Source organism: Micromonas pusilla (genome assembly GCF_000151265.4).
Source record: "Micromonas pusilla CCMP1545 genomic scaffold MICPUCscaffold_7, whole genome shotgun sequence".
Classification (NCBI taxonomy): domain Eukaryota; kingdom Viridiplantae; phylum Chlorophyta; class Mamiellophyceae; order Mamiellales; family Mamiellaceae; genus Micromonas; species Micromonas pusilla.
Genome location: NW_003315888.1, coordinates 571,642 through 593,667, shown reverse-complemented (window position 1 = coordinate 593,667; position 22,026 = coordinate 571,642). Strand labels below are relative to the sequence as shown.

Here is a 22,026-nt window from a genome sequence, read left to right as displayed (position 1 = left end):
CGCCGACGGCGTCTCCACGCTTCGGCATCATCAGTCGTGGTCCGCGGACGTCGGCGTCGACGCGAGCGCGGACGACATCGCGCGCGATCTCCGCGAGCCGTCGCCGGAGCCGGGCGACGGCGGGCCGCCCGGCGGGTTCGACCGCCCGCGCGCGTTCGGCGGCGGAGGAGGAGGCGGCGGAGGCGGAGGCGGAGGCGGAGGCGCGCTCGCGGCGGCGGCGCGAACGATGCCGTTCGTGCTCTCCGCGGCGCTCGGCGCGGCGTGCTCCGGCGCGTACCTCGCCTCGAAAACGCCATCAAACGATGCGTTATACGGCGGCGCGATGGCGTCGTCTTCGGTCGCCGCGCCCGCGCACATCTTGGGCCACTACCGCATGGAGGAAGCCCCGCGGCGCGACCTCGTCCCGCTGAGCGACGCGAGATACGGCCGGGTGACGCTGCGTCGATCCGCGGCGGCAGCGTGGCGACGCATGGCCGCCGCCGCCGCCGCCGACGGCGTCACGCTGATCCCCGTCAGCGGCTTCCGATCGATCGCGCATCAGGAGCGACTGTTTTTCGACGTGAAAGCCGCGCGGGGGCAAACGGCCGCGGAGCGAGCGTTAGTTTCCGCGCCGCCGGGGCACAGCGAGCATCACACGGGGTACGCCGTCGACGTCAGGTGCGTTCTATACACTGGTCCCCATACGACCCCGTTCGCGTGGTGAACGCCGTTTCTTAAGGAATTTTGCCGTCGTCTCTCTCCGCCCACCCCCCGCTTTCAATACCCGCCCTCGGCGCCTTTCAACTTCAACTGACGCCTTTCAACTCCACCCCGACGTTCGCTCGTATGGAACGACCCTCAGCACGCCATCCGTCGGCGACGACCTGGTGGTGTCGTTCGATAAGACGGACGCGTCGAGGTGGCTCAGGAAGAACGCCGCGGCGTTTCACTTCGAGATGAGCTTCGGGAAGGATAACGTCATGGGGGTGTCGTACGAGCCGTGGCATTATCGCTTCGTCGGGGATTCGCACAGCTTGCGGACGTTCGCGGCGCCGCGCGCCGCCGCGGGGAAGTGAGTTATTATTCGACGCGAACTGTTTGTTAACTTACCGTCGTGTAGTGGGGGGGGATAAAGCCTCGGGACGAGGCGACGCGCGCGGCGACGCGCGGTCGAATTGGAATTCGTATTAATTTAGTTAATTTAATAACATCGAGAGAAGAATACCTTCACGCGACGCCGATGAGATGCTTCGCGCGGCCGGCGCGCGTTCGTCTTCGTTTCCACGTCGATACTCGGAAAAACCAAAAAGCCGTTCATCAGATGGCGTCGCGCGCGTCGTCTGGCGATGGCGCCGCGTCCGAGGACGACGACGCCGCCGCGGCCGAAGACGCCGAGAAGTCGGCCGCGGTCGACGAGCTCGACGCCCTCGTCGAGGTGCGCCGCGCGATGACCGGACGCCGCGCGTCGTCGTCGCCGACGTTCGTCCAGTCGTCGTTCGCAGCAGCCTTCTCGGCACCACCCCCTCCTCCGCGAGACGCATCGATCTCACGCCCTCCTCCGCGTCCGTCCCGTCCCCGCGCCTCCCTCCCCAACCGCAGCGCCACTCCAGGTCGCTGACGCGCGAGCGCGACGCCCTGCGCGCGTTCGCCGCCGAGCTGGACGCGACGCGCGCGTCGTTCGCGTCGCGCGTCGCGTCGCATCGCATCGCGCTGCGCGAACGCCATCGCGGCCAGATCGAACGCCTCGTCGCGCTCCTCGAGCGCGCCCTCCGCGAGCATCGCGTCTCGTACTCGCACGACCTCGTCGCGTCGCGGCATCTCCAGGCGCTCCTGACGCGCGACCGCGAGCTCGCGGACGCGGACGCGCTGCGCGCACACAACGACGACGCGCAGGCGCGCGAACGCGACGCCGCGCTCGCGGTCGTCGCGGACGACGACGACGCGAGGACGCGCGCGACGCTCGAGCGCCAGCGCGGCGAGACAGAGGCGCTCGATTCGCGCTTCGACGGCGTCGAGCGCGCGCTGCTCCGCGCGCACGCGGAGGCGCACGGCGCCGCGGTGGGGGTGGTGGGGGGGAAGGCGGAACGTCAACCGTCGCGGCGCGCGGCGACCGACGCGGCGCTCTCGGCGGCGAAGCGAAAGACGGCGGCGGCGCGCGACGCGGTCGACGCGGCGTTCGCGGACGTCTCGCGACGTTCCGACGCGTCCGCGGCGCTCGAGCGGCGCGCGGTGGAGACGCGTCTCGACCGCCGCGAGCTCGCGCGGAGGGCGCGAGGGGCGTGGTCGCCGCCGCGGGGGCGCGACGGCGACGGCGACGTCGACTGGGCGGCGATGGGGACGCCGCCAGACGCGGTCCTTCGGTCGCGCGGGATCGACCGCGTCGCGCGCGCGTTCGAGGCTCTGGACGTCGCGGTCGAGAATGCGCGGCGGCGCGAGGAGTGGGATCGCGCGCGCGCGGCGGCGGCGGCGGCGAAGAGGGAGCGGACGACGACGCGAGGCGTCGGCGGCGGCGGAGGACTCGGAATCGTCCGCGAGGGAGACGAAGAGGAAGCCGCGCGCGCGGAGGCGAGGCGACTCGCCGCGGAGAACGACGCCGCGCGGCGGAAGCGCGTGTGGACGTTCGAGACGGCGTTATGGGACGACGACGAGGAGGAGGAGGAGGGGGAGATGGATGAGGACGACGGCGGGAGGAGGGTGGCAGAGACGGGGAGACCGCTCCCGCGGTCCGGCGGCGGCGGCGGCGGCGGCGGCGCGCCCGCGCCGTCGAACGCGACGCGGCGGTCGGACCGTCGTCGTCGCGACCCGGCGATGGGGTTCGAGGGCATGGGCGAGCCCGCGTTCGCGCGCGATCACCGCGGCGTTCGAGGAGGCGCGGGCGCGCCGGCGAGCGCGCGCGGCGACGGCGCGGAAGACGGCGGCGCGCGTTTGCCTTTTTCGCTTTTAGAGGCGGAGGCGGCGGCGGATGACTGGAGCGACGACGACGAGCGCCGCGAGAACGCCGCGCCGCGGAACGCGGGCCCCGAGGACGCGACTCGGCGCGGACGATGCCCGCGGCGCGGTCCCGGGATGCGACTGCCGTCGGAGCCGAAGCCGATGCGGAAGCAGACGAGGAAACCCCCGAGGGTGATGTTGCCTTAGTTAGACGCGTCCGTGTAGCTTTAGCGTGCCGACTGCACAAAATTGGAATTGAACGAGAACCCGCGAAGGCGAAAAGCTGATGTGGCACCAAAAAGAAATAACACACCAGAGATTCTTCTTTTTTGCGCCAAAAATATCAAGCTTTGGCGCGTACTCTGGCTGTTTGCTCGTATGCGCGAGTACGCGAGATATTTGGCAGAAAGTTCACCAACTGTCATCGCGCGCGCTGACCCAACACTTTTAAACATGACCGCGAGCCCGCGGGTCCACTACACAACGCGGCGCCCTCCACGCGACGCTCACGCGACAGCACACACATCGCGCGCGACGTCTACGCCGCATCCGCACACCACCGATAACGCGCCGCGAGTCGTCCGGACGTCATGAGCACCGCGACGGCGTCCTCGCGCGCGGTTCCCGGAGTGGGCACGACCGCGGTGCGCGCGAAATCATCCTCTTCTCTTCTCCCAACGCGGGCGCGGCGCGACGCGGAGGGAATGCGGCGCGGACGCGCGCGTCTCGACGCGTCGCGTCCTCCCCCGCGACGACATTCCGCGCCGCCTCGGCGTGGACAGATCGATCGCGCGTCGCGCGGGGGACGACGCGCCGCGCGGCGCCGCGCAGAGCGCGCGTCCGGGCGTCTCCCCGCGGAGCGACGCGCTGGTTTTTTTTCTCCTCGTCGTTGGACCGGCGAAATGAATGACGCGCGACCTCTCGCTGACCCATCGCGCGCCTCTCCCGTCCTCCGTCCTCCTCCTCAGGCGCAGACGACGCGCCGCCCGGTTCGCTCCGCCGCGTCCGCGCGCGTCCCCGCGCGCCGCGCCGCGAACGCGCACCGCGCGTCGCGCTCGTCCTTCGCCTCCGGGGCCAACGGTGCGCGCGCTTTTTTCTTTCGATTTCGCGCGAACGACCAGACGGCGACGTCGATCGTCGATCGATCGGTCGATCCCGCGCCGCGGATCCGCGCGCGGCCTCACCCTCGCGACGCGCCGGGGCGTTCGCTGACGTCGTCGTCCCTTCCTCGATCCCCCGCAGGCACCGCCGGGTTCGTCCGCGCGCGTGATCCCGTCAAGGTGCGCGCGACGCGCGCGCCTCCCTCCCGCCGCGCTCGCGCGGCATCTTCCGACTCGATCGATGCTTTTCCAACGCGCGCGTCGCCTCGCCGACGGTTCGACGCGACCGGTCAACGATTCCACTGAACGACGCGAACGATCGATCGACTCCCTCGCGGTTTGAAACGAAACGAGCCCTCGGACGGACGACTGACCCGATCAATAAATCGTCCGCCCTCCTCGCTCCTCCCTCCGACCCTCCCCCTTCCTCAGGCCCGCGGCGCGCTCGTCGTCACCGCGGTGTTCGAAAAGTTCACCGAGCGCGCCATCAAGGCGGTCATGCTCGCGCAGCAGGAGGCCAAGGCGCTGCGTCGCCCCGAGGTTGGCGCGGAGCACATCGTCATGGGCCTCATCGCCGAGGAGGTGTGTTCTAACAAACATTTTTCACCCACCGCTCGGTTTCATCATTTGATCGCGTTGGTCCCTTTCAACTGACCGGTTATTTACCATTTTCGTACGGAACGACCCTCGCAGGCCAAGAAGGGGGGCTACCTGGGCACCGGCATGACGATCGAGCTCGCGCGCGAGAAGGCCAAGGACATCGCGCGAGCACGTCCGAGGTGCCGTTCAGCCGAGGCGCGAAGCGCGTGTTCGAGGCGGCGCTCGCGGCGAGCCAGTCCGCGGGGATGAATTACATCGCGCCCGAGCACGTCGCCGTCGCGGCGGCGACACTGGACGACGACGCGCTCGTCGCGTTCTTCGCCGCGATGAACGCGGACCGCGCCGCGGTCAACGCGGAGGCGGAGCGGAGGTTGAAGGGCGAGCGCGAGCGCGAGGGGAACAACCGGTCGAGCGGGCCGTCGTCGCCCGCGGCGAGAGGCGCGGGGTCGACGCCCGGCGCCGGTTCCGGCGGGAAGGAGTCGTCGGAAAAGTCGCCGCTCGCGGACTTTTGCTTCGACCTGACGGCGCGCGCGAGGGAGGACAAGATCGACCCGGTCATCGGCCGCGACGAGGAGGTCGAGCGCGTGATCCAGATCCTCGCGCGACGGAGCAAGAACAACCCGATCCTCCTCGGCGAGCCGGGCGTGGGCAAGACGGCCATCGCGGAGGGCCTCTCCATTCGCATCGCGAAGGGCGACGTCCCGGAGTTTCTCAAGGACAAGCGCGTCTTGTCTCTCGACGTCGGCCTCCTCATGGCGGGCGCGAAAGAGCGCGGCGAGCTCGAGAGCCGCGTCACCGGCCTCCTCGCGGAGATCAAAGAGAAAGGGGACGTCGTGTTGATGATCGACGAGGTGCACACGATGATCGGCGCGGGCGCCGTCGGTAAGGGCGGCGGCGGCGGCGGGATGGACATCTCCAACCTCCTCAAGCCCGCGCTCGCGCGCGGGGGGCTGCAGTGCATCGGCGCGACCACCGTGGACGAACACAGGAAGTACATCGAGAAGGACGCCGCGCTCGAGCGCCGGTTCCAGCCCGTGATGATCGAGGAGCCGAGCGAAGAAGACGCGACGGCGATCCTCTTTGGTCTCCGCGACCGCTACGAGGCGCACCACGAGACGACAATCACGGACGACGCCATCGTCGCGGCGGTTCAGATCTCCAACCGATACATCGCGGACCGGTTCTTACCGGACAAGGCGATCGATCTCATCGACGAGGCGGGCAGCGCGGCGAGGATCAAGAAGTACATGGCGTCGAAGATGCGCGCGGGCGAGGCTGTCGACGGCGCGACGTCCATGGAGGCGATGGAGCTGTGGCGCGCGTTGAAGCAAGTCCACGAAGCCAAGGAAGCAGCCGTGCGCGGCTTACTCTTCGAGGAAGCGACGCTGCTGCGCGACCGCGAGCGCGAGGTCAAGAAGAACCTTCTGAACCTCGGCATCGACGTCGACGTCGACGGCGCGGACGGCGGGCAGATGGGCGGCGCCGGGTCCGTCGTCGACGTCGGCGACATTGAAGCCGTTGCCGCGCAGTGGACGGGGATCCCGGTCCAACGCATGACGGACGACGAGGCGGCGACGCTGGCCACCATGGACGACTCCCTGCGCGCGTGCGTCATCGGTCAAGAGGAGGCGGTGAGCGCGGTCGCGCGATCGCTGCGACGCACGCGCTGCGGTCTCAAGGACCCGAACCGACCGATCGCGTCGATGCTCTTCGCCGGCCCCACGGGGGTGGGCAAGACGGAGCTGACCAAGTCGCTCGCGGAGAAGTACTTTGGCTCCGCGGATAACATGGTGCGTCTGGACATGTCCGAGTACATGGAGCGGCACTCCGTGTCGAAGCTCGTGGGCGCGCCGCCCGGGTACGTCGGGTTCGGCCAGGGCGGGACGCTCACGGAGGCGGTGCGACGGACGCCGTTCACGATCCTGCTCTTCGACGAGATTGAAAAGGCGCACCCGGACGTCTTCAACATTCTGCTGCAGATGATGGAGGACGGGCGCCTGACCGACTCGACGGGGCGCGTGGTGTCGTTCAAGAACACGCTCATCGTGCTCACGTCCAACGTCGGGAGCAAGGTGATCGCGAAGGGCGGTCAAACGCTGGGGTTCGACCTCCAGGAGGAATTCGACGATAACGGCGACAGCGCGGCGTACAAACGCATGCGCGACAAGGTGCTCGAGGAGCTCAAAAATTTCTTCCGTCCGGAGATGCTCAACCGTCTGGACGAGATCGTGTGCTTCAAGCAGCTCGAGCGGGAGTCCGTCAGCGAGATTGGCAGCATCATGCTCCGCGAGACCGCGTCGAGGGTGCGCGTCAAGGGCATGGAGATGGCCTTGACAAGCGCGGCGATGACCAAGGTGCTCTCGGAGGGATTCGATCAGGAGTACGGCGCTCGTCCGCTTCGACGCGCCATCACGTCCATCGTGGACGATTCTCTCTCCGAGGCGCTGCTTCGCGGGAAGATCCTCGAGGGCGACGTCGCGGTGATCGACTACGACGAGAAGTTCGACGGGACGCTCGCGGCGGCGGAGACGAACGGCGGCGAAGCGCGGGCCGTCTCCGAGAACACGTTCGGCGGCGTCTCGGTGACGGCGGTGGCTGGGGACCCGTCGCAACGCGGGTACGACATCGCGTGGACGTCCGTCGGGATGGACCTCGAGGGACGGCCGGGGGAGGATCTCGCGGGGCCGGCGAACAACGTCGTGAAGTCCACGTCAGCGCCGGTCGGCGTGAACGACACGGTGAACAACTGATGACCGAGTCGACCGATCGATCGACCACCAGGTTGAAACCTCTCTCGATTCGATCATCGATTCGTCGCGGGGTCCGAGCTCGAACTCGAACTCGACGCGACGGCGGGGTCGAAGAAATTCAGAGCGGCGGCGAAGAGCTCTGTGTACGAACAGCCATCTCTTGTCTCACGTGTCTAACGTCTGTCTACTTATCGCCTACGCGCGGGCGCTGTACTTGTATGAAACGAAATCGTAATCATTTATTTAAACACTACTCGGTCTACGTATCGCCGCGTTCGGTCAGTGCACGGTCTTGTCGCGCTTGGGCTTGTCAAGGTCCCTCCGGAGATGCGTGGGAAGTCTGGTTCCCAACGCGGGCCACACGAACTTCGGGACGTCGTCCTCCGCGACCGGCGGCGCTCTCGGCGTCGCCGCCCGCGCCTGCGCCGCGAGCGTCTCCTCGTGCTGCTTCGCCCTGAGCTCCTTCGCGTGAGCCGCGATGCGGTCGTGGCCGATCGTCAGCCTGCGTCGATCGATGGGGAGGGGGAGGATTCGGCGACGTCAGCGCTTCGAAACAGGCAGGCGCGGGTCGGAACACGTCTCCGACGCGCGCTGGGGCGAGGGCCGCGAGGACGCGCGGCGCGTCGCACGCACGTGATCTCCTTGTCCAGCGCCTCTGAGATCTGTCTGCACTCGCGCGTCGTCTCCGGGCGCGTCATGGCGGTGTCGGATGCCGAACCGCGCGGCACCTAGCTGGTTAAATAAATCCCTCCCGCGCTCTCGTCGCGGCGCTCCCCTCGCGCGTCGTTCGTCGCGGCGTCGGTTCGTTCGCGGCGTCCGATGCCGCCGTCGCGCGCGCGCGCGCGTCTCGCGAGTGCGCGAGGAAGGACGCCCCGCGGCCGTTCGTCGACGCGGCGCGGAAGGTTGTGGTCGGGGACCTAAATTTGGACGCGGCGAGAAGTGGGCAACTTTTCGGCAGTGATCGCTGCGCGCATCCGCATCCATCCACGTCTCATCACAGATCCGCCCCGCGCGCGCCACGATGGACGGCCCCGCCCCCCCCGAGGACGCGACGCGGCCTGATCCCTCGCCGAGCCCGCGCATGGACATCCAGCCGCGCCGCGAGGCGTCCCCGCCGCCCCGCGACCGCGCCGCGAGCGGCCGCGGCGGCGGCGGCATCGTCGGCGTCGTCTCGCGCTGGAAGCCGCTCGAGACGCCTAGATTCACGTCGTGCGTCCTCCTCTACCTTCTCGGCATCTTCGTCGCGTTCTACGCCACCCCGCCGGTGACGATCACGGACGCGATGCAGACGAAGTACTTCGACATGATGGAGGCCGCGGACGCGATCGACCTCGAGCCGCGAACGGCCGCGGAGACGGCGTTATACCACGCCACGATGGATGTCCATCGAGCGCGAAACTCGCAGTGGTTTTGTTGGTCCTCGGCTCCGTGTCGCGCGCGCGTGAACAAGGCGAAGGCGCGGCAGCGCGCGAAGCTGAGAGACGCGGAGGTGTACCGGAAGCGCCGCGACGCCAAGGTGCGCGAGGCGAAGCGAACGCTGGGGTTGTGGTCCGCGCTCGGCGTCGACGAGGCCAAGGCGCTGTTCCGAGACTGCTACGAGCGCGGCAAAGTCTTCGCGACGCGAAACACGTACTACGACACGTTCTGGCTCATCATCGGCGGCCGGTCGGACGACTCGCTCGCGGAGCTGCTGATACGGTGGGGGTTCACTGTGCTCTCGAATTTCACCGTGGGGATGGCGAGCGCGGTGATATCGTTCGCGTGGCGGCTGCCGGCGTTGATACGAACGTTCGCGGCGGGCACGTGGAGCGGTTTGGTATTTTTCGGCGTCGCGACGATCAGGCGCGTTCTGTCTGTGCAAACGTTTTTCACCCACCCACCGCTCGGTTTCAACATTTGATCGCGTTGGTCCCTTTCGACTGACCGATGAACATACTGTTTTTCGTACGGAACGACCCGCAGCGGCGCCTCCGTCGCGTTCACCCTGCTGCTCGTGCTGTACGGCAGCGCGGGAGGGCTCGCGTACGGCGCGGTGAAGGCGGCGCCGGCGCTGGCGCGGTTAGAGCAGAGCAGAGCGACGAGACGGCCGCGGTACATTCGGCGGGAGTCGCACTGGACGCGGGAGACGTTTCAGGGCGGGGAAAAGGTGGACTGAGTCCGCGCCGCGGTCGAGTCGGGTCGAGTCCGGTCGAGTCTTCTCTCTCTCTCGCGTGCGGTAAACTCTTTTACATGTACTCGTACAAAAAACGTTCTCGCCGCGCTCGGACGCCCGACCTCAACGCGCGACCCCCCCGACGCGATCGATGGTCTGGACGACCACGCACGTGCGCTTGTCCCCGAGGTGCGGGCACAGCGACCACGCCGCGCCGTCTTCTCTCTCGTCGTTGATCTTTCGCGTGATGGCATCAAACGCTTCCGCGTACTTGTCGCGTTTAGACTCGCTCTAACTGTTTGGGAAATTGCACTTCCTGCGCACGTGATCCTCGCCCTGGAACCCCCCGTTGAGATCGAGGGTCAAACTCAGGAAACTCCCGGCGAAGTCGAGCGCGGCCGCGATCGTCTGGTTTCGGTTGAAGCGAAAGTCATGGATCTCCTTGACCTCCTTGTCCGGGCCGACCAGCTCGTCCCACAGTTTCGGCTCGGAGTAGATCATGATTTTACCGGGTAAGTACAAGTGCTTCCGCGCGGGCTCGTTCGCGGGAACGTTCACTTCATCGCACAGTCTCGTCCACACGTCGTACACGACTTCCCAGAGGCACTTGAGGTGCCTCTTGAAAGGGATCTTCATCTCGAGATTGATTTTTTTCGGGGCGTACCCGTGCGCCGGGTACAGCCGCGCGACGCGCTTGTCGTCGCTCGGCGAGTAGCAATCGACGCTGACCAGGTCACCCTTCGCGGGCGTCGTCTTCGTCGTCGTCGTCGTCGGCGGCTTCTTATTCTTCTTCTTCTTCTTATCCGAGGCGGGCGCGGTCTTCCTCTTCTTCGTCTTCTCTTTCTCTTTCTCCGCGGCGGAAACTTTCCGCTTCTTCCCTACTCCGAGCGCGAGCGGCTCGCACTGGGAGTGAAACGTCCAGCACGTCAGCGACTCCGCGTCGCCGTCGTCGTATCGCACGCTGATCGGCCACCTGTCGCCCTTCACCACCGTCTCGACCGTCCCCTCGAACCACTCGCCGTCGAACTTCTTCCGGACGCGATCGCCCACCTCGGGGAGGGGCGTCCCCGGTCCCTCGGACGTGTCGTCCGCCGTCTCGAACTTCGCGTGGAACTGATGGGCCGCGCACGTCTCGACGTCGCCGTCGTCGAACTTCACGGCGATAGGGTAGCGGTCGCCGGGGGTCGCCTCGAGCACCTTCCCCGAGTACCACGTCTTTCCGAACTTCTTGCGGACGCGATCGCCCACCTCGGGGAGGGGCGGCGAGGCGGAGGATCTCGTCGCGGAGGATCGAGTGTCTTCACACTGGTCCCCATACGACCGCGTTCGCGTTGTGAATGCCGATCCTTAAGGACTTTTCCTTCCTCGCTCACAACGTTCGACCCCACGCACGCACGACGCCTTTCAACTCCGACCGACGCCTCGTCGCCGCGCGTCCTCGGACGAATCCTCCGAACTCGGCGTCGAATTGCGCGAACGTGCACGTCTCGACGTCGCCGTCGTCGAACTTCACGGTGACGGGGTAGCGGTCGTCCGGCTTGGCCTCGGCGACGCGTCCATGGTAGTCTTTCCCGTCGAAGTTCTTGGTCACGCGCTGCCCCACGGACGGCTTGCCGGCGGCCATGGCGCGCGGGGATGTGAGCCACGACGAATCTCTCTCGGAGAATCCGAAATGTTATTAATCCGCCCGCGCCCCTACCCCTCCGGTCTTGTCACACAGGCGGCGCGGTCCGCGGTCACTCCACGCCACGCCGCCGCACGTCGTCGCGTTCTCCGCGCGCCGGCCGCGATGCGCGCCGCGCGCCCTCTTCGCGGCGTCCTCGTCCTCGCGTGTCTCCTCGCCGCGACGTCAGCAGCGACGAGCGACGACGTCCTCATCGCAACGGTTCGCGGCCGCGACGACTTGGACGTCCATCGCTCAGCGACGACGAAACGGTGCCGCCGCGAGGCGCACGACGCGCTGTTCGCCGCGGAGTCCGCGAGACGACGACGACGCGACGACGCCGCCGCCGACGAGTTCTTCTGCGCGAGCGCGCTGAGGGAGCCGGAGGCGGCGTGCCGCGTCGCGGCCGCGGCGACGACGTGCCGCCTCGAGCGCGGACGCGCGCGCGCGCGATCGGCGCCGTGCGTCGACGCGAGGCACTGCGAGCGGTGCATCGCGCGCGCGCTCGGCCGCGGCGAGACGTATCGGTCGTCGGACGACGCGGACGACGATGAAGACGATGAAGAGACGATGAAGAAGAAGGAGGAGACCCGCGGCGTCGCGCGCGTCCTCGCGGACGCGCTCGGTCGCGCGCTCGCGGGGGGCGACCGCGGCGGTGACCGTTCGGCTTCCGTCGGGGAGGTCGGGGAGGAAGCCGAACGGTCGCGCCCGCCGGTCGACCGCACGATGGAGCAGGCGATGTACCTCCAGGAGCTCGACGCGATCGATCGCGAGTGCGAACACCTCGAGACGCGATGGCGCGGCGAGGAGGCGTCGCGCGCGCTCGCGAGGATGGCAGCCGCCGCGCGCGACGCCGACGCCGCGTCTGAAGAACGATTCCGACGCCTCGCCGCCGACGTCGCGTCCGTCGACGACGCCGTCCGCGCCGCGTCCGCGCGCGCCGCCGTCCTCGCCGCGACAGTGTCGGACGTCCACGGCGGCGTCGACGACGTCCGCGCGCGCGTGGACGACGCCGCGGCGAGGGCGAGGGCGCACGAGGTCGAGACCGCGCGCGTCAACGCGGAGGCGCGAAGCGACGCCGCGGAGACGCGCGCGGCCGTCGCCGCCGTCGCGTCCGCCGTCCGCGACGCGCTCGACGCCGCGGACGCGCTGCGCGCCATCGTGCTCGACGCGAAGCGGACGCTCGAGCGCGTGCGCGCGTCCGTCGCGACGCTCGTCGGCGCGCGCGCGTCGGCGCGCGACGCGCTCGCGCGCGTCGCCGCCGTCGTCGCCGTCGTCGCCGCGGCGCCGCGCGACGGAAAGTCCACCGCGACGGCGCGCGTCGTCGTCGTCGGCGTCGCGGAGGCGGCGGCGGCGCGCCGCGCGGTCGCGTCGGGGGTGGTCGCGGAGGAGGCGATCGTGTGGGCGCGGCGCGCGGTCACGACGGCGTTGGTGTGCTACGCGATGATGCGCGCGTTCGGAGGCGGCGGCGGCGGCGGCGGCGGCGGCGAGGTGGACGCGATGAGGGTGTCCAAGGTGTCCGCCGAGGTCGCCGCGTTGCGCGCGGAGCTGCTGCTGGAGCGCGCGTCGTCGCGCGGCGCGCGTCCACCGCCGCCGACGAAGGATAAACGATCGTCGTCGCCGAAAGAGAAGCCGGAGGCGCGCACGGCGACGCGGCGACGGAGCGTGCGACGAGCGAACGGGTAGCTTCTTTCATCGTGCATTCATCGTGCACAGTGCTGCTAATTCATTCACAATCGCCTCGTGTTGACTATTCGTTCAACCGGAGACGAACTGCTGCGGGGAACTCGGGACGGACCCTCCAGACCCCCCTCCAGACCCCCCTCCAGACCCCCCGCCGTTCCCGCCCCCGCCCGCCCCGACCGCCGCGCTCAACATTTCGAACACGCGACGCATCTCTCGCTTGATGCCTTCGAGCTCGCCGCCCAACGACGCGCCCTGCGCGCTCAGCGACGACTTGATCGACGCGACGTCGCGCTTCAACCCGTCGACGTCCTCCGCGAGCTCGGCGTGGCCGCGCGTGGTCGCGCCGGCGCCGGTCGGGGTCATCGAGAGCTTCCTCGACGCGGTCGATTTCGGTTTCGCGTACGACGACGGTCTCGCGACCGCGGGGGCGGGTTTCAGCCTCTCTTTTTTTTGTCGCGTCGTCGCCGCCGCCGGCGCCTTCGCCTTCGCCGCCGCGGACGCCGTCGGCGCGCTGAACGAAAACCCCGCGGCGGCGGGCGGCGGCGGCGGCGGCGGCGCCCTCGTCGACCTCGCCGCGCCGCCGTCCTTCCCCGCCGCCTCGCGCTCCCTCGACGCCTTCGCGGCTCTCACGCGCCGCGCCGCCGCCGCCGACGCCTCCGCCGGCGTCAGCGATTTTCGTCCGACGCCGGGAGAGTAGTAATACGACCCCCCCGGGGACGCGTACGACGCGTACGTCGCCGCGGTCGCCGCGGGGCTCGCGCTGCTCGGTCGTTTCGGGCTCGGTCGTTTCGGGCTCGGTCGTTTCGGGCTCGGGCTCGGCTTCGGGCTCGGTCTCGGCGACGCGCGCGGCGGCCGCGCCGGGGACGGCGCCGCCGCCGCCGGAAAGAGCGGCGGCGGAATCGGCGCGCCGCCCGCCGCCGCCGTCGCCGCGAGTTTCGAGATGTTCTCCACCGTCCCCGGCGACCCCGTGTACCCCCACGCCGGTCGGAACCGCGGCGTCGACTTCGGGTCCGCCTTCGTCGCCGCCATCGCGCGTCTGTGCCGCTGCCGCGTGAGAATATCCGCGCGTCGCTTCCGCAGTCGCGTCAACTCAGCCTCCGCGGCGTCGACGGCGGCGCGCGACCGCGCCTTCGCCGTCGCCCTCGCGCGGACTTCGTTCTCCCACCGCAGCGCCGTCAGCGCGCGCTTCTCCTCCGCGATCCGAAGCCGCTCCTGCCACGGCTTCTTCCCCCCCAGCGCGAATCCCGGGTCCATCATCGCGGCGAAGTCCCAGTCCACGAAGTCGACGTCGTCCTCGAACCGCGTCACCGGGACGTTCGTCGGCCGAGCGCTGAGGGTCGTTCCATACAAAGCGACGTCGGGGTGGAGATCAAAGGCGTCAGTTGGATTTGAAAGGCATCAATGGCGGGGATTGAAAGCGGGGGATGGGCGGAGAGAGACGCGGGACAAAGTCCTTAAGGATCGGCGTTCACCACGCCGACGCGGTCGTATGGGAACCAGTGTATAGAACGCGCCTGACGTGCGGCGACCCGCGCGGGCCCGTCGCGCCGTGCATCCGCGCGAGCGCCGCCCTCGCGCGCTCCTCCTGCGCCGCGAGCCTCGCGAGCTCTCTGTCCGCGTCGTCCTCGGAGTCGTACCCGGGCGGCGCGGGGGAGTACCCGCCCGGCGCTTCCGAGACGCGTCTGATGAGGGTCGAGGGTCCGTACGAGCGAATCGTCGGGGTGGAGTTGAAAGGCGTCAGAAGCGGAGTTGAAAGGCATCGAGGTGTGTCGGGATTGAAAGCGAGGGACCCTGGGCGGAGAGAAACGCGCGCCAGGAGAGAAAGTCCTTAAGAGACGGCGTTCACCACGCCGACGGGGTCGTATGGGAACCAGTGTGACATGGGACGCGCCTGAGACGCGCCGCGGCGAAGGCGGCGCGCGCCATCTCCGCGGCTTCGCCGGCGGAGTCCGTCGTCCGCCGCGCGTTGATCTCCGCCTTCAGCGCCTCGATCTCCCGCCGTTTCTCCGCGAGCGCCTTGCTGGTGTGCCGCGACGGCGTGAGCGCGTCGTCGCGCGCGTCGTCGTCCGCGTCGTACTCCGCGGGCGGCGGCGGCGGCGACGGAAACGTAAACTTCTCGCGTTGGCCCGACGGCACCGCGCGGTACAGGCGTTCAAAGACGGGCAGTCGCGCGCCGTCGCGCACGTCGCCGTCGCCGCCGTCGCCCGCCGCGATCGCGGCGTCGTCGCTTCGAACGTCTTCGTCCCACCCGTCTTCGTCGTCGTCGCCGCCGCCGCCCGGCCCCGGCGTGCCGCGCACCGCGGCGGCGGACGACGGCGACGCGGATGACGCGCCGTTCCGAGCGTTGGCGTTGATGAACCTTCGAGCCCGCGCCGCGTCGAGTCGGTTCGCCGCCTTCGCCGTCGACGCCGCGAGCGCGCTGAAGTTTTTCGCCGCGGCGGTCGACGCGCGGACGTCGTCTGGGGTGTGGAACGTGATCGAACGCTTCGACGCGCTGCTCGCGCGCGCCGCCGGCGTCGTCGTCGTCGTCGCCGTCGCGTCGGAATCGTCGGCGTTGGCGGTCGTGTGCCACCACGGATCGCGGTGCGCGCCGCCCCCCTTCGCCGGGGACATCGCCTCGACGTTCTTCCACGCGCCGCCCTCTCTCGCGTCGCGTCGCGGCTTCGGTTCCACCCACGGCGGCTTCGGCCTCTCTCGCGGCGGCGGCGCGCTCCGAGGCGTGAGCCCAGCCTCGGCGAGGAGCGACGGCGAACCGTCCGCGAGGCGCATGAGCAGCGCGTCCACCTCCGCCTCGGACGGCGTCACGGGGGGCACGCCCGCCTCGCGCAGACCGGCGTGGAAGTCGACGTCCGCGCGCATCGCCGCGCCCGCGACCGCGCGTCGGCTGCGGTCGTAGTACGCCGCGGATCCGGGGGTGGACATGGCGGACGGACGCGCGAATTCGCGCGGAGATATCCGTTTGGTTGAACGATCGATCGGGAACGCGACGCGCGCGAATCCGACGGGGGCGACGCGGACGCCGGGTCGCGCGCGGCGCGGCGCGCGGCGCGCGGCGGCGCGAGGTCGCGCGGCGACGGACGGACGGACGGTCGTCGCCCGACGCGCGGGGTGCGCGCGGTGTGTGGCCGCGAGCGGCGCGGCGCGCGTCGGTCGAGCGAGCGAGCACACCACGACGAACGAACGAACACCGCGCTCTCGCGCTCAAGTTTGGTTTTTTCTTCAACGCGTCACTCAAATGTGATTAAAATAATACCCGGACACCCTCATCACTCCTTCGCGGCCGCCGCCGCCGCCGCCGCCGCCGCCGCCTTCGTCCCCTTCATCATCCCGTACGTCATCAAATCGCAATCGAACGCGCGGTGCATGCGCTCCAACGTCACGATCTCGCGGATCGTCTTGTACCAGATCCGCGGCCCCGCGAACACCACCGGCCACGGGTCCCAAACGCCGACCCAGATGCTGTGCCGCCAACTCCGTATCGTCTCCTTCACCCAGTTCGCGCTCCCGACCGTGGCCATCGCGCCGGTGCCCTCCATCAGCCGGACGTACTCCTCGATCGACACGAAGTACGGGTGCGCCCACTCCTCGTACAAAAACTTGAGGTTCGCCTTCTCCTCGTCGGTGAACGCCGGCGGCGTCTCGCGCTGAGGGCCATCCCATACAAAGCGATGGCGGGGTGGAGTTCAAAGGCGTCAGGTGGAGTTCAAAGGCGTCGAGGGCGGGGATTGAACGCGAGGTGTGGGCGGAGAGACGCGCCGGGCAAAGTCCTTAAGGAATGACGTTCACCACGCGAACGGGGTCGTATGGAAACCAGTGTATAGAACGCACCTGACACCACGTCGCGATCACGATCGTTCCCCCGGGCTTCAACACGCGGATCATCTCCTCGACGTACTTCTTCTTGTCCGGCATGTGCTCGCCGCTCTCGCACGCCCACACGAGGTCGAAGGTGTCATCCGGGAACTCCATCTCGAGCGCGTTCATGACGCGAAACGACGCGTTGTCCACGCCCTGCGTCGCCGCCAACTCCGTCGCGCGTTGCACCTGGTTCGGCGACAGCGTGATCCCCTGGACCTTACTCTTAGGCCCGAGAGCTTTCGCGAGGTGCCGCGACGTGCCGCCGATGCCGCAGCCGACGTCCAGGACCATCGCCGGGTTCGGAGGGCATCCGCTCCACTCCAGCATCTTATCGACGAAGTCGAACTTGGCCTCGACGAAATCCTTCACGCGGCATCCGAGCAGCGTCCCCGCGCCCTTCGCCATGTCCTCGTCCGTGTAGTACCCCAGGTGGATGTGCTCGCCCCAGTAGTGCTCCAGGATGCCCTCCTCCGTCCACGCGTCGTACTCCTCGCCGACGGTGCCGATGGAGTCGCCGCCCGGGCCCTGCACGTACGCGCGCGACGGTTTGTCGAGGATCGCCTTCGCGCCGAGCGCGAGCGCGAGCGCGCCGGCGGCGACGAGCGCGGGCGTCGGGACGTTGTGCGGGAACGCCGGCGCGGGCGGCGGCGGCGGCGCGGCCGCCGCGCGCCCGGCGACGGTCGCGATCTCGTTCGCGCCGTGCGACGGCAGCGCCGGACGCGCGAGGTCGGCGACGGACAGCGTCGTCGTCGCGCTCCGATCGGACGTCGCGGCATCGCGATGAGCCGACGACGCCGACGCCGATGCGATCGTCGGGCAGCGCGCGGCGCGACCGCGCGCGCGCGTCGACGGCGCGACCGCGCGACCGCGCGGTCGCGCGGCGCCGTCGAGCGCCGCGCGCGAGGAGCTCAGCGCGAGAGCGTTGACCGCGTGAGCGTGCATCGTGTGCCGACGCGCGGGGGGGTGTGCGTCGGCGGACGCGCGCGACATCAGCCCTATCCACGCGAGCGCGACACGTCGACACTTTCATCGGTCGTCGTGACATCAGGACGACAGTGCACTGTGTGTGAGACGCGCGCGTAACGAAACGTTTTCGTCTGAATACGACAGCTTCTCAACTAACGCCATCGTCGCCGCGCGCGCGAATCAGCGGTCGAACGCGCGCTCTCTCCCCTCGCGCGGACGTCCCGCGAGCGACGCCGCGCGCCGTCGTTCGCGAGCCGTCCGCCGCCGCCCGCCGACGGGAAACTTTTTCTCTCTCCATCGGATTGGATCGGATCGTTCGTCGCTCTCATCAAATCACTTCCCGCCGAAGAGCCCCTTCACGAACTTGATCGCGTTCTCGTTGATGAGCGGCTCGTCGAACTTGTCCATGAGCTCCTTAAACCCCGGCGCCGCCTGCACCGCGCTCAAGGACGGGTCGGTGCGAATCTTCTTGAAGTCCTTCCACCCCGCGCCCATGCACTGCCGAAGCGCCTTGAGCGAGTTGTCCAGCTGTCCGAGCTTGCTGAAGCAGCACGCGATGTTGTACTGCGAGACGCGGTAAATCTCCGTCGCGGTCTCGAAGTTATCCGACATGTAATTCTTCGGCTCGAGCGCGGCGACCTCTTCGAAGATGATGAGCGCGCTGTCGAAGTCGCTCTTGTTGTACAGCGCGATGGCCTCGTCGAACATGTCGAGTCGCTGCACCTCGAGCTCCTTCTTCTTGGAGTAGTTTTGCATCTGTTGCTCCTTCGTCCCGGCGCCGTAGTTACCCCCCGCGCGCTCGTTCTTGAACCCGCTGCTCTTCTCGTTCTGCTCGAGCGCGGACAGGTCGCCGTTCATCTGTCTGAGCTGGAGGTAAATGTCGCCGTTCCTGTTCTTCATCGCGTAGATGATCTGTCCGTACGAGTCCGCGTCCCAGATCTCGTCGCCGAAGCTCGCGGAGACCTTCGTGACCTGCGGAGGACGGGACGGGACGGACGGAGGGCGCGACGGCGGCGGCGGCGCGCGGGGGTCGATGGACGCGTCGGTCAGCGCGGGTGCCAGAGGACGCCGGGGCGACGGCGTCGACGCGGCGTGAAGCGCGAATGGAACTCTCTCGATGCTTCCCCGCGGCGGACGCGAGAGACGAAGCGAGCGACGAACGACGGACGAATGGATCTCGGATGGATACGTCTCGATGGACGAGAAGAGGACGCGCGCGCACCTTGTCGCCGATCGCGAAGCAGTCGTACATCGGCTCCGGGGGAATGGAGACGACGTACGCGCCGCCGTCGTTCCCGCGCGCGAACTTCACGCCGACCGGCTTCGGGAGCGTGACGTCGTACAGGCCCTCGTTCGCGGGGTCGTTCGGCACGCCGCTGCGGTCGAGCGTGCGGCCGTCCGCGGGGAGGACGTCGGCCGCGCGGACGACGGTTCGCGCGCTCGCGCGCGCGGCCGCGCGGCGCGACGTGAGCGCGCGGCCGGTCACCGCGGCGGACGCGGAGGCGGCGAGGGAGGCGACGGAGGCCATGGCGTGCGAGGTGGGTGCGGCGGCGCGGTCGGGGGCGTGCGACGTGCGTGCGGGCGCGACGCGATGTCGCGCGCGCGTCGCGCCTCGTCCGCGCGGGGTCCGTCGTGGCCAGGAAATCGAGGCCACGTCACGGGCGCAAACGCGCGTGATTGGGGGAGAGACAACGTCAGGTTATGGCTTTTTTTTTCGTTTCGGAATTCGTGTCATACAACGCTCTGAACGAGACTCGCCGCTACTTCTAACGCTGCTACTGGCTACGGCTGCGCGAAGGGGAGACGAGAGCGGCGACGTCAGCGAATCACACGGCGCGCGAGGAGGGGAAGAAGCGAACGGAACAGAGCGCGCGAAGAGAAGACGAGACGCGACTCGTCCGTCGAGCGAATGTGGTCCGTAAAAAAGTAGAGCCGCCGCGTGAACAAACCCGGTAAGGGCGAAGTCGGCGTCGGCTCTGTGGAGTGAAGACCCCCCGGTTGTCTGGCCGGCGTCCTCGCGAGAGAACATGGTTCGTCTACGCAACTGAAGTAAGAAGCGAGACCCACGGAAAAGAGCCGCTTCAGGCATGTTGCGCTCGGGCGCCGTGGTCGGGTAAAACAATAAAACGCCGCCGCCGCCGAGGAAACGCGCGCCGGACGCCTCGGATAGTTTGAGGCAATCAAATCTTAAAACGTCAATTTGTATTCCGATGTAAGATGTTTCGTCTTAGACGTCCGTGAGTGCTTCCTCGGGTCGGGTCGGGTCGGGTAGGGTCGGGCACGTCGTCGTCGCGAAGCGTTCCGCTCGGTACTTCTTAGAGGGTGAAGATATTAGTGCCTCACGGGTTGATCGGCGGCGTGTTATCGTCAACGCGGAACACCCCGGACGACGACGACGACGGATGGACGGACGGACGCGCGTGAAAACTGTCGGTCGAGAGATTGAGCTACCGTTCATGAGTTTCCCGGCGCTCACCCATTCCCGGTCTGTAGGCTTTACCTGAAACTGACGGGAAAGCAACGCAAGGGAATAATTGCTCTCTGCTTTGTTCAGGATGCGAAAAAGACGCGCCGACGGAACTGAACAGGCGCGGGGTCGCGGTCGTTCGCGCGCCGTACCTTGGCGGAGTCTGTCGTGAATCCTCTCGCGACGCGATGACGCCGAAGACGATCGTCGACCTGCCTGCGGTGGAGATGAACGCGTGGACGAATCGGAGGTGGTCAGCGACTGCGCGAGGGCGGTTGAAAAAGACGACGGCGGCTGCGGCGGCGGCTCTTCTCTCGGTTCTCTCTCGTCTCTCCTCGCGTTGCGGTCAGTGCAGAAACGATTCACAGGCTATGTAATGACCGGGTGATGCCCGTGTTCACCCCGGGAAGCAACACTCAGCACCTCCCCGCCGCGGCGTACCGGGCGGGTCGTATGTTTTCTTCTATCATTCCGCAGCGAAGAGAGAGAAGAGAGAGCCGAGAGCCGAGCGCGCCGCCGCCGGCCAGCCGACATGTTTGTTGATGCTCCATGGGAGGCGTCTCCGCACGCGAAGCCGAGCACCTACGGAGTAGGAGCACCCTGTGATTCTGGCCCTCCTTCAAAATACACGCCGATTGTGCGGTGTTCTACGTCGCACTTTCTCAGATAGCATTCTGCAGGAGGGCGCGCGACGCGCGACGCGCCGAGCCGAGCCGAGCCGAGCCAAGCCGAGCCGAGCGGATAAAAAAAAAAAAAAAACGACTCTAGCATCGCGGACGCGGTTGCTTCGCGTATCAGTCGAAAGATGGTGAATATTGATGTTGATCTTCACCGTTCATCAGTCTTTGGGATCAAGTTTTGCATCACGTACGAGCAACCGCGTCGAAAGAAACCGCCGCCACGGGGCTGGCGGGCGAACGCGATGTAAGACGAATTAGGTTATGCATCTGGAGACGGACGATCGCCAGATAACCGTAGATTTCGCCAGTCACTCTGGGCACGGAAAGTACAACCTTCAGAGTCGCGCAGCGCGGGTTATCAATCCGCCCGCGAGTCTGTACACACTCGTGCCGTGTTTGTTCGCGCGCGAGCGGGCGCGGGCGCGGGCGCGGGCGCGGGCGGGCGGGGGCCGAGTCCGGGGGACGCACCTCGTCGTCGTCGTCGTTCGGGGTGCGCTCCCCTCCCCGGGCGAAGGTCTCGGCCGTTCGTCCTTCCTCTCTTCGCGACGACGTCGCTCTGCGTGATGACGCGGCCGCGGCGGAGGAGGAGGAGCGCGACGATCGTCAGCGGGGCGCCGCGGACGAGAGAGCGCGGGTCGACGTCGAGCGCGAGGCGAAAAGAGAAAAAAGCGCGGCGAACTCATGCGCGTCCGGCAAGCCGTCAGACGATAGCTCGAGTGGCGTCATGGCCGCGCGAGGGGTTTTGCCCGGTAACTAGCCGGCCCCTCGCGGGACGTCAGTAGCCAAGCGTAAATACGGTTTCTTCAGAGGCGAGAAGACGCGGAGTTCGCGCGGCGCCGGGCGCGATTCTGACTGACGACCGTCGATCGATCGCGAGCGAACGATTCTCGCGCGGCGGGAGCGCGCGCACCGTCGGAGACGACCTTCGCCCGCCTCGAGCGGGGGATCCGATCTGCGAGGGATCGGTCCCGCGGCGGCGGCGCGGCGCCATCGCGTCTAGACGACGATCGCGCGCGCCAGGTGACTCCCGCGCCGCGCGCGGGAAGTGAGGAACCCGCGTCGGATTGCCAGACGAAAAAGCGGCGGGCGCGAAGGCGGCAGGGACCGCGGTCGGCAGCCTCGGGAGTTCCGACACCGACGCGAAAGCTTCATATTTTTTAAATTCGCCACTTGGGCACTTGGAGTCTTCCATCG

The 22,026-nt window shown here is 68.2% G+C and overlaps 10 protein-coding genes across 10 annotated transcripts; 6 read left to right on the top strand and 4 right to left on the bottom strand.

The window, feature by feature from the left end:
- Positions 1–322: 322 nt before the first annotated feature.
- Positions 323–1,055, top strand: MICPUCDRAFT_18607 (uncharacterized protein; the record flags this gene model as incomplete). Its single annotated transcript, XM_003060042.1, has 2 exons — positions 323–657; positions 842–1,055. 2 exons carry the CDS (start codon positions 323–325, stop codon positions 1,053–1,055), a joined length of 549 nt encoding a protein of 182 aa, XP_003060088.1.
- Positions 1,056–1,300: 245 nt separating this feature from the next.
- Positions 1,301–3,117, top strand: MICPUCDRAFT_59477 (uncharacterized protein; the record flags this gene model as incomplete). Its single annotated transcript, XM_003060041.1, has 2 exons — positions 1,301–1,414; positions 1,579–3,117. 2 exons carry the CDS (start codon positions 1,301–1,303, stop codon positions 3,115–3,117), a joined length of 1,653 nt encoding a protein of 550 aa, XP_003060087.1.
- Positions 3,118–3,468: 351 nt separating this feature from the next.
- MICPUCDRAFT_59476 (ATP-dependent clp protease) lies at positions 3,469–7,625 on the top strand. Its single transcript, XM_003060040.1, has 5 exons — positions 3,469–3,554; positions 3,879–3,990; positions 4,153–4,190; positions 4,443–4,596; positions 4,704–7,625. Exons 1-5 carry the CDS (start codon positions 3,501–3,503, stop codon positions 7,358–7,360), a joined length of 3,015 nt encoding a protein of 1,004 aa, XP_003060086.1. The 5' UTR covers positions 3,469–3,500; the 3' UTR covers positions 7,361–7,625.
- A 756-nt stretch (positions 7,626–8,381) lies between these two features.
- On the top strand, positions 8,382–9,260 carry MICPUCDRAFT_59475 (uncharacterized protein; the record flags this gene model as incomplete). Its single annotated transcript, XM_003060039.1, has 1 exon — positions 8,382–9,260. One exon carries the CDS (start codon positions 8,382–8,384, stop codon positions 9,258–9,260), a length of 879 nt encoding a protein of 292 aa, XP_003060085.1.
- Positions 9,261–9,914: 654 nt separating this feature from the next.
- MICPUCDRAFT_65444 (uncharacterized protein) lies at positions 9,915–11,132 on the top strand. The gene has a single exon (XM_003060038.1). The coding sequence runs from the start codon at positions 10,629–10,631 to the stop codon at positions 11,028–11,030; it is 402 nt and encodes a 133-aa protein (XP_003060084.1). The 5' UTR covers positions 9,915–10,628; the 3' UTR covers positions 11,031–11,132.
- Positions 11,133–11,301: 169 nt separating this feature from the next.
- MICPUCDRAFT_59473 (uncharacterized protein) lies at positions 11,302–12,861 on the top strand (the record flags this gene model as incomplete). The annotated part of the gene is made up of 1 exon (XM_003060037.1): positions 11,302–12,861. The coding sequence occupies one exon, from the start codon at positions 11,302–11,304 to the stop codon at positions 12,859–12,861; it is 1,560 nt and encodes a 519-aa protein (XP_003060083.1).
- Positions 12,862–12,933: 72 nt separating this feature from the next.
- MICPUCDRAFT_59472 (uncharacterized protein) lies at positions 12,934–14,115 on the bottom strand (the record flags this gene model as incomplete). Its single annotated transcript, XM_003059749.1, has 1 exon — positions 12,934–14,115. The coding sequence occupies one exon, from the start codon at positions 14,113–14,115 to the stop codon at positions 12,934–12,936; it is 1,182 nt and encodes a 393-aa protein (XP_003059795.1).
- A 588-nt stretch (positions 14,116–14,703) lies between these two features.
- On the bottom strand, positions 14,704–15,783 carry MICPUCDRAFT_59471 (uncharacterized protein; the record flags this gene model as incomplete). The annotated part of the gene is made up of 1 exon (XM_003059748.1): positions 14,704–15,783. The coding sequence occupies one exon, from the start codon at positions 15,781–15,783 to the stop codon at positions 14,704–14,706; it is 1,080 nt and encodes a 359-aa protein (XP_003059794.1).
- Positions 15,784–16,127: 344 nt separating this feature from the next.
- MICPUCDRAFT_34256 (uncharacterized protein) lies at positions 16,128–17,661 on the bottom strand (the record flags this gene model as incomplete). Its single annotated transcript, XM_003059747.1, has 2 exons — positions 16,128–16,505; positions 16,690–17,661. The coding sequence occupies 2 exons, from the start codon at positions 17,659–17,661 to the stop codon at positions 16,128–16,130; spliced, it is 1,350 nt and encodes a 449-aa protein (XP_003059793.1).
- A 357-nt stretch (positions 17,662–18,018) lies between these two features.
- On the bottom strand, positions 18,019–19,213 carry MICPUCDRAFT_34253 (uncharacterized protein; the record flags this gene model as incomplete). The annotated part of the gene is made up of 2 exons (XM_003059746.1): positions 18,019–18,657; positions 18,908–19,213. The coding sequence occupies 2 exons, from the start codon at positions 19,211–19,213 to the stop codon at positions 18,019–18,021; spliced, it is 945 nt and encodes a 314-aa protein (XP_003059792.1).
- Positions 19,214–22,026: the final 2,813 nt, after the last annotated feature.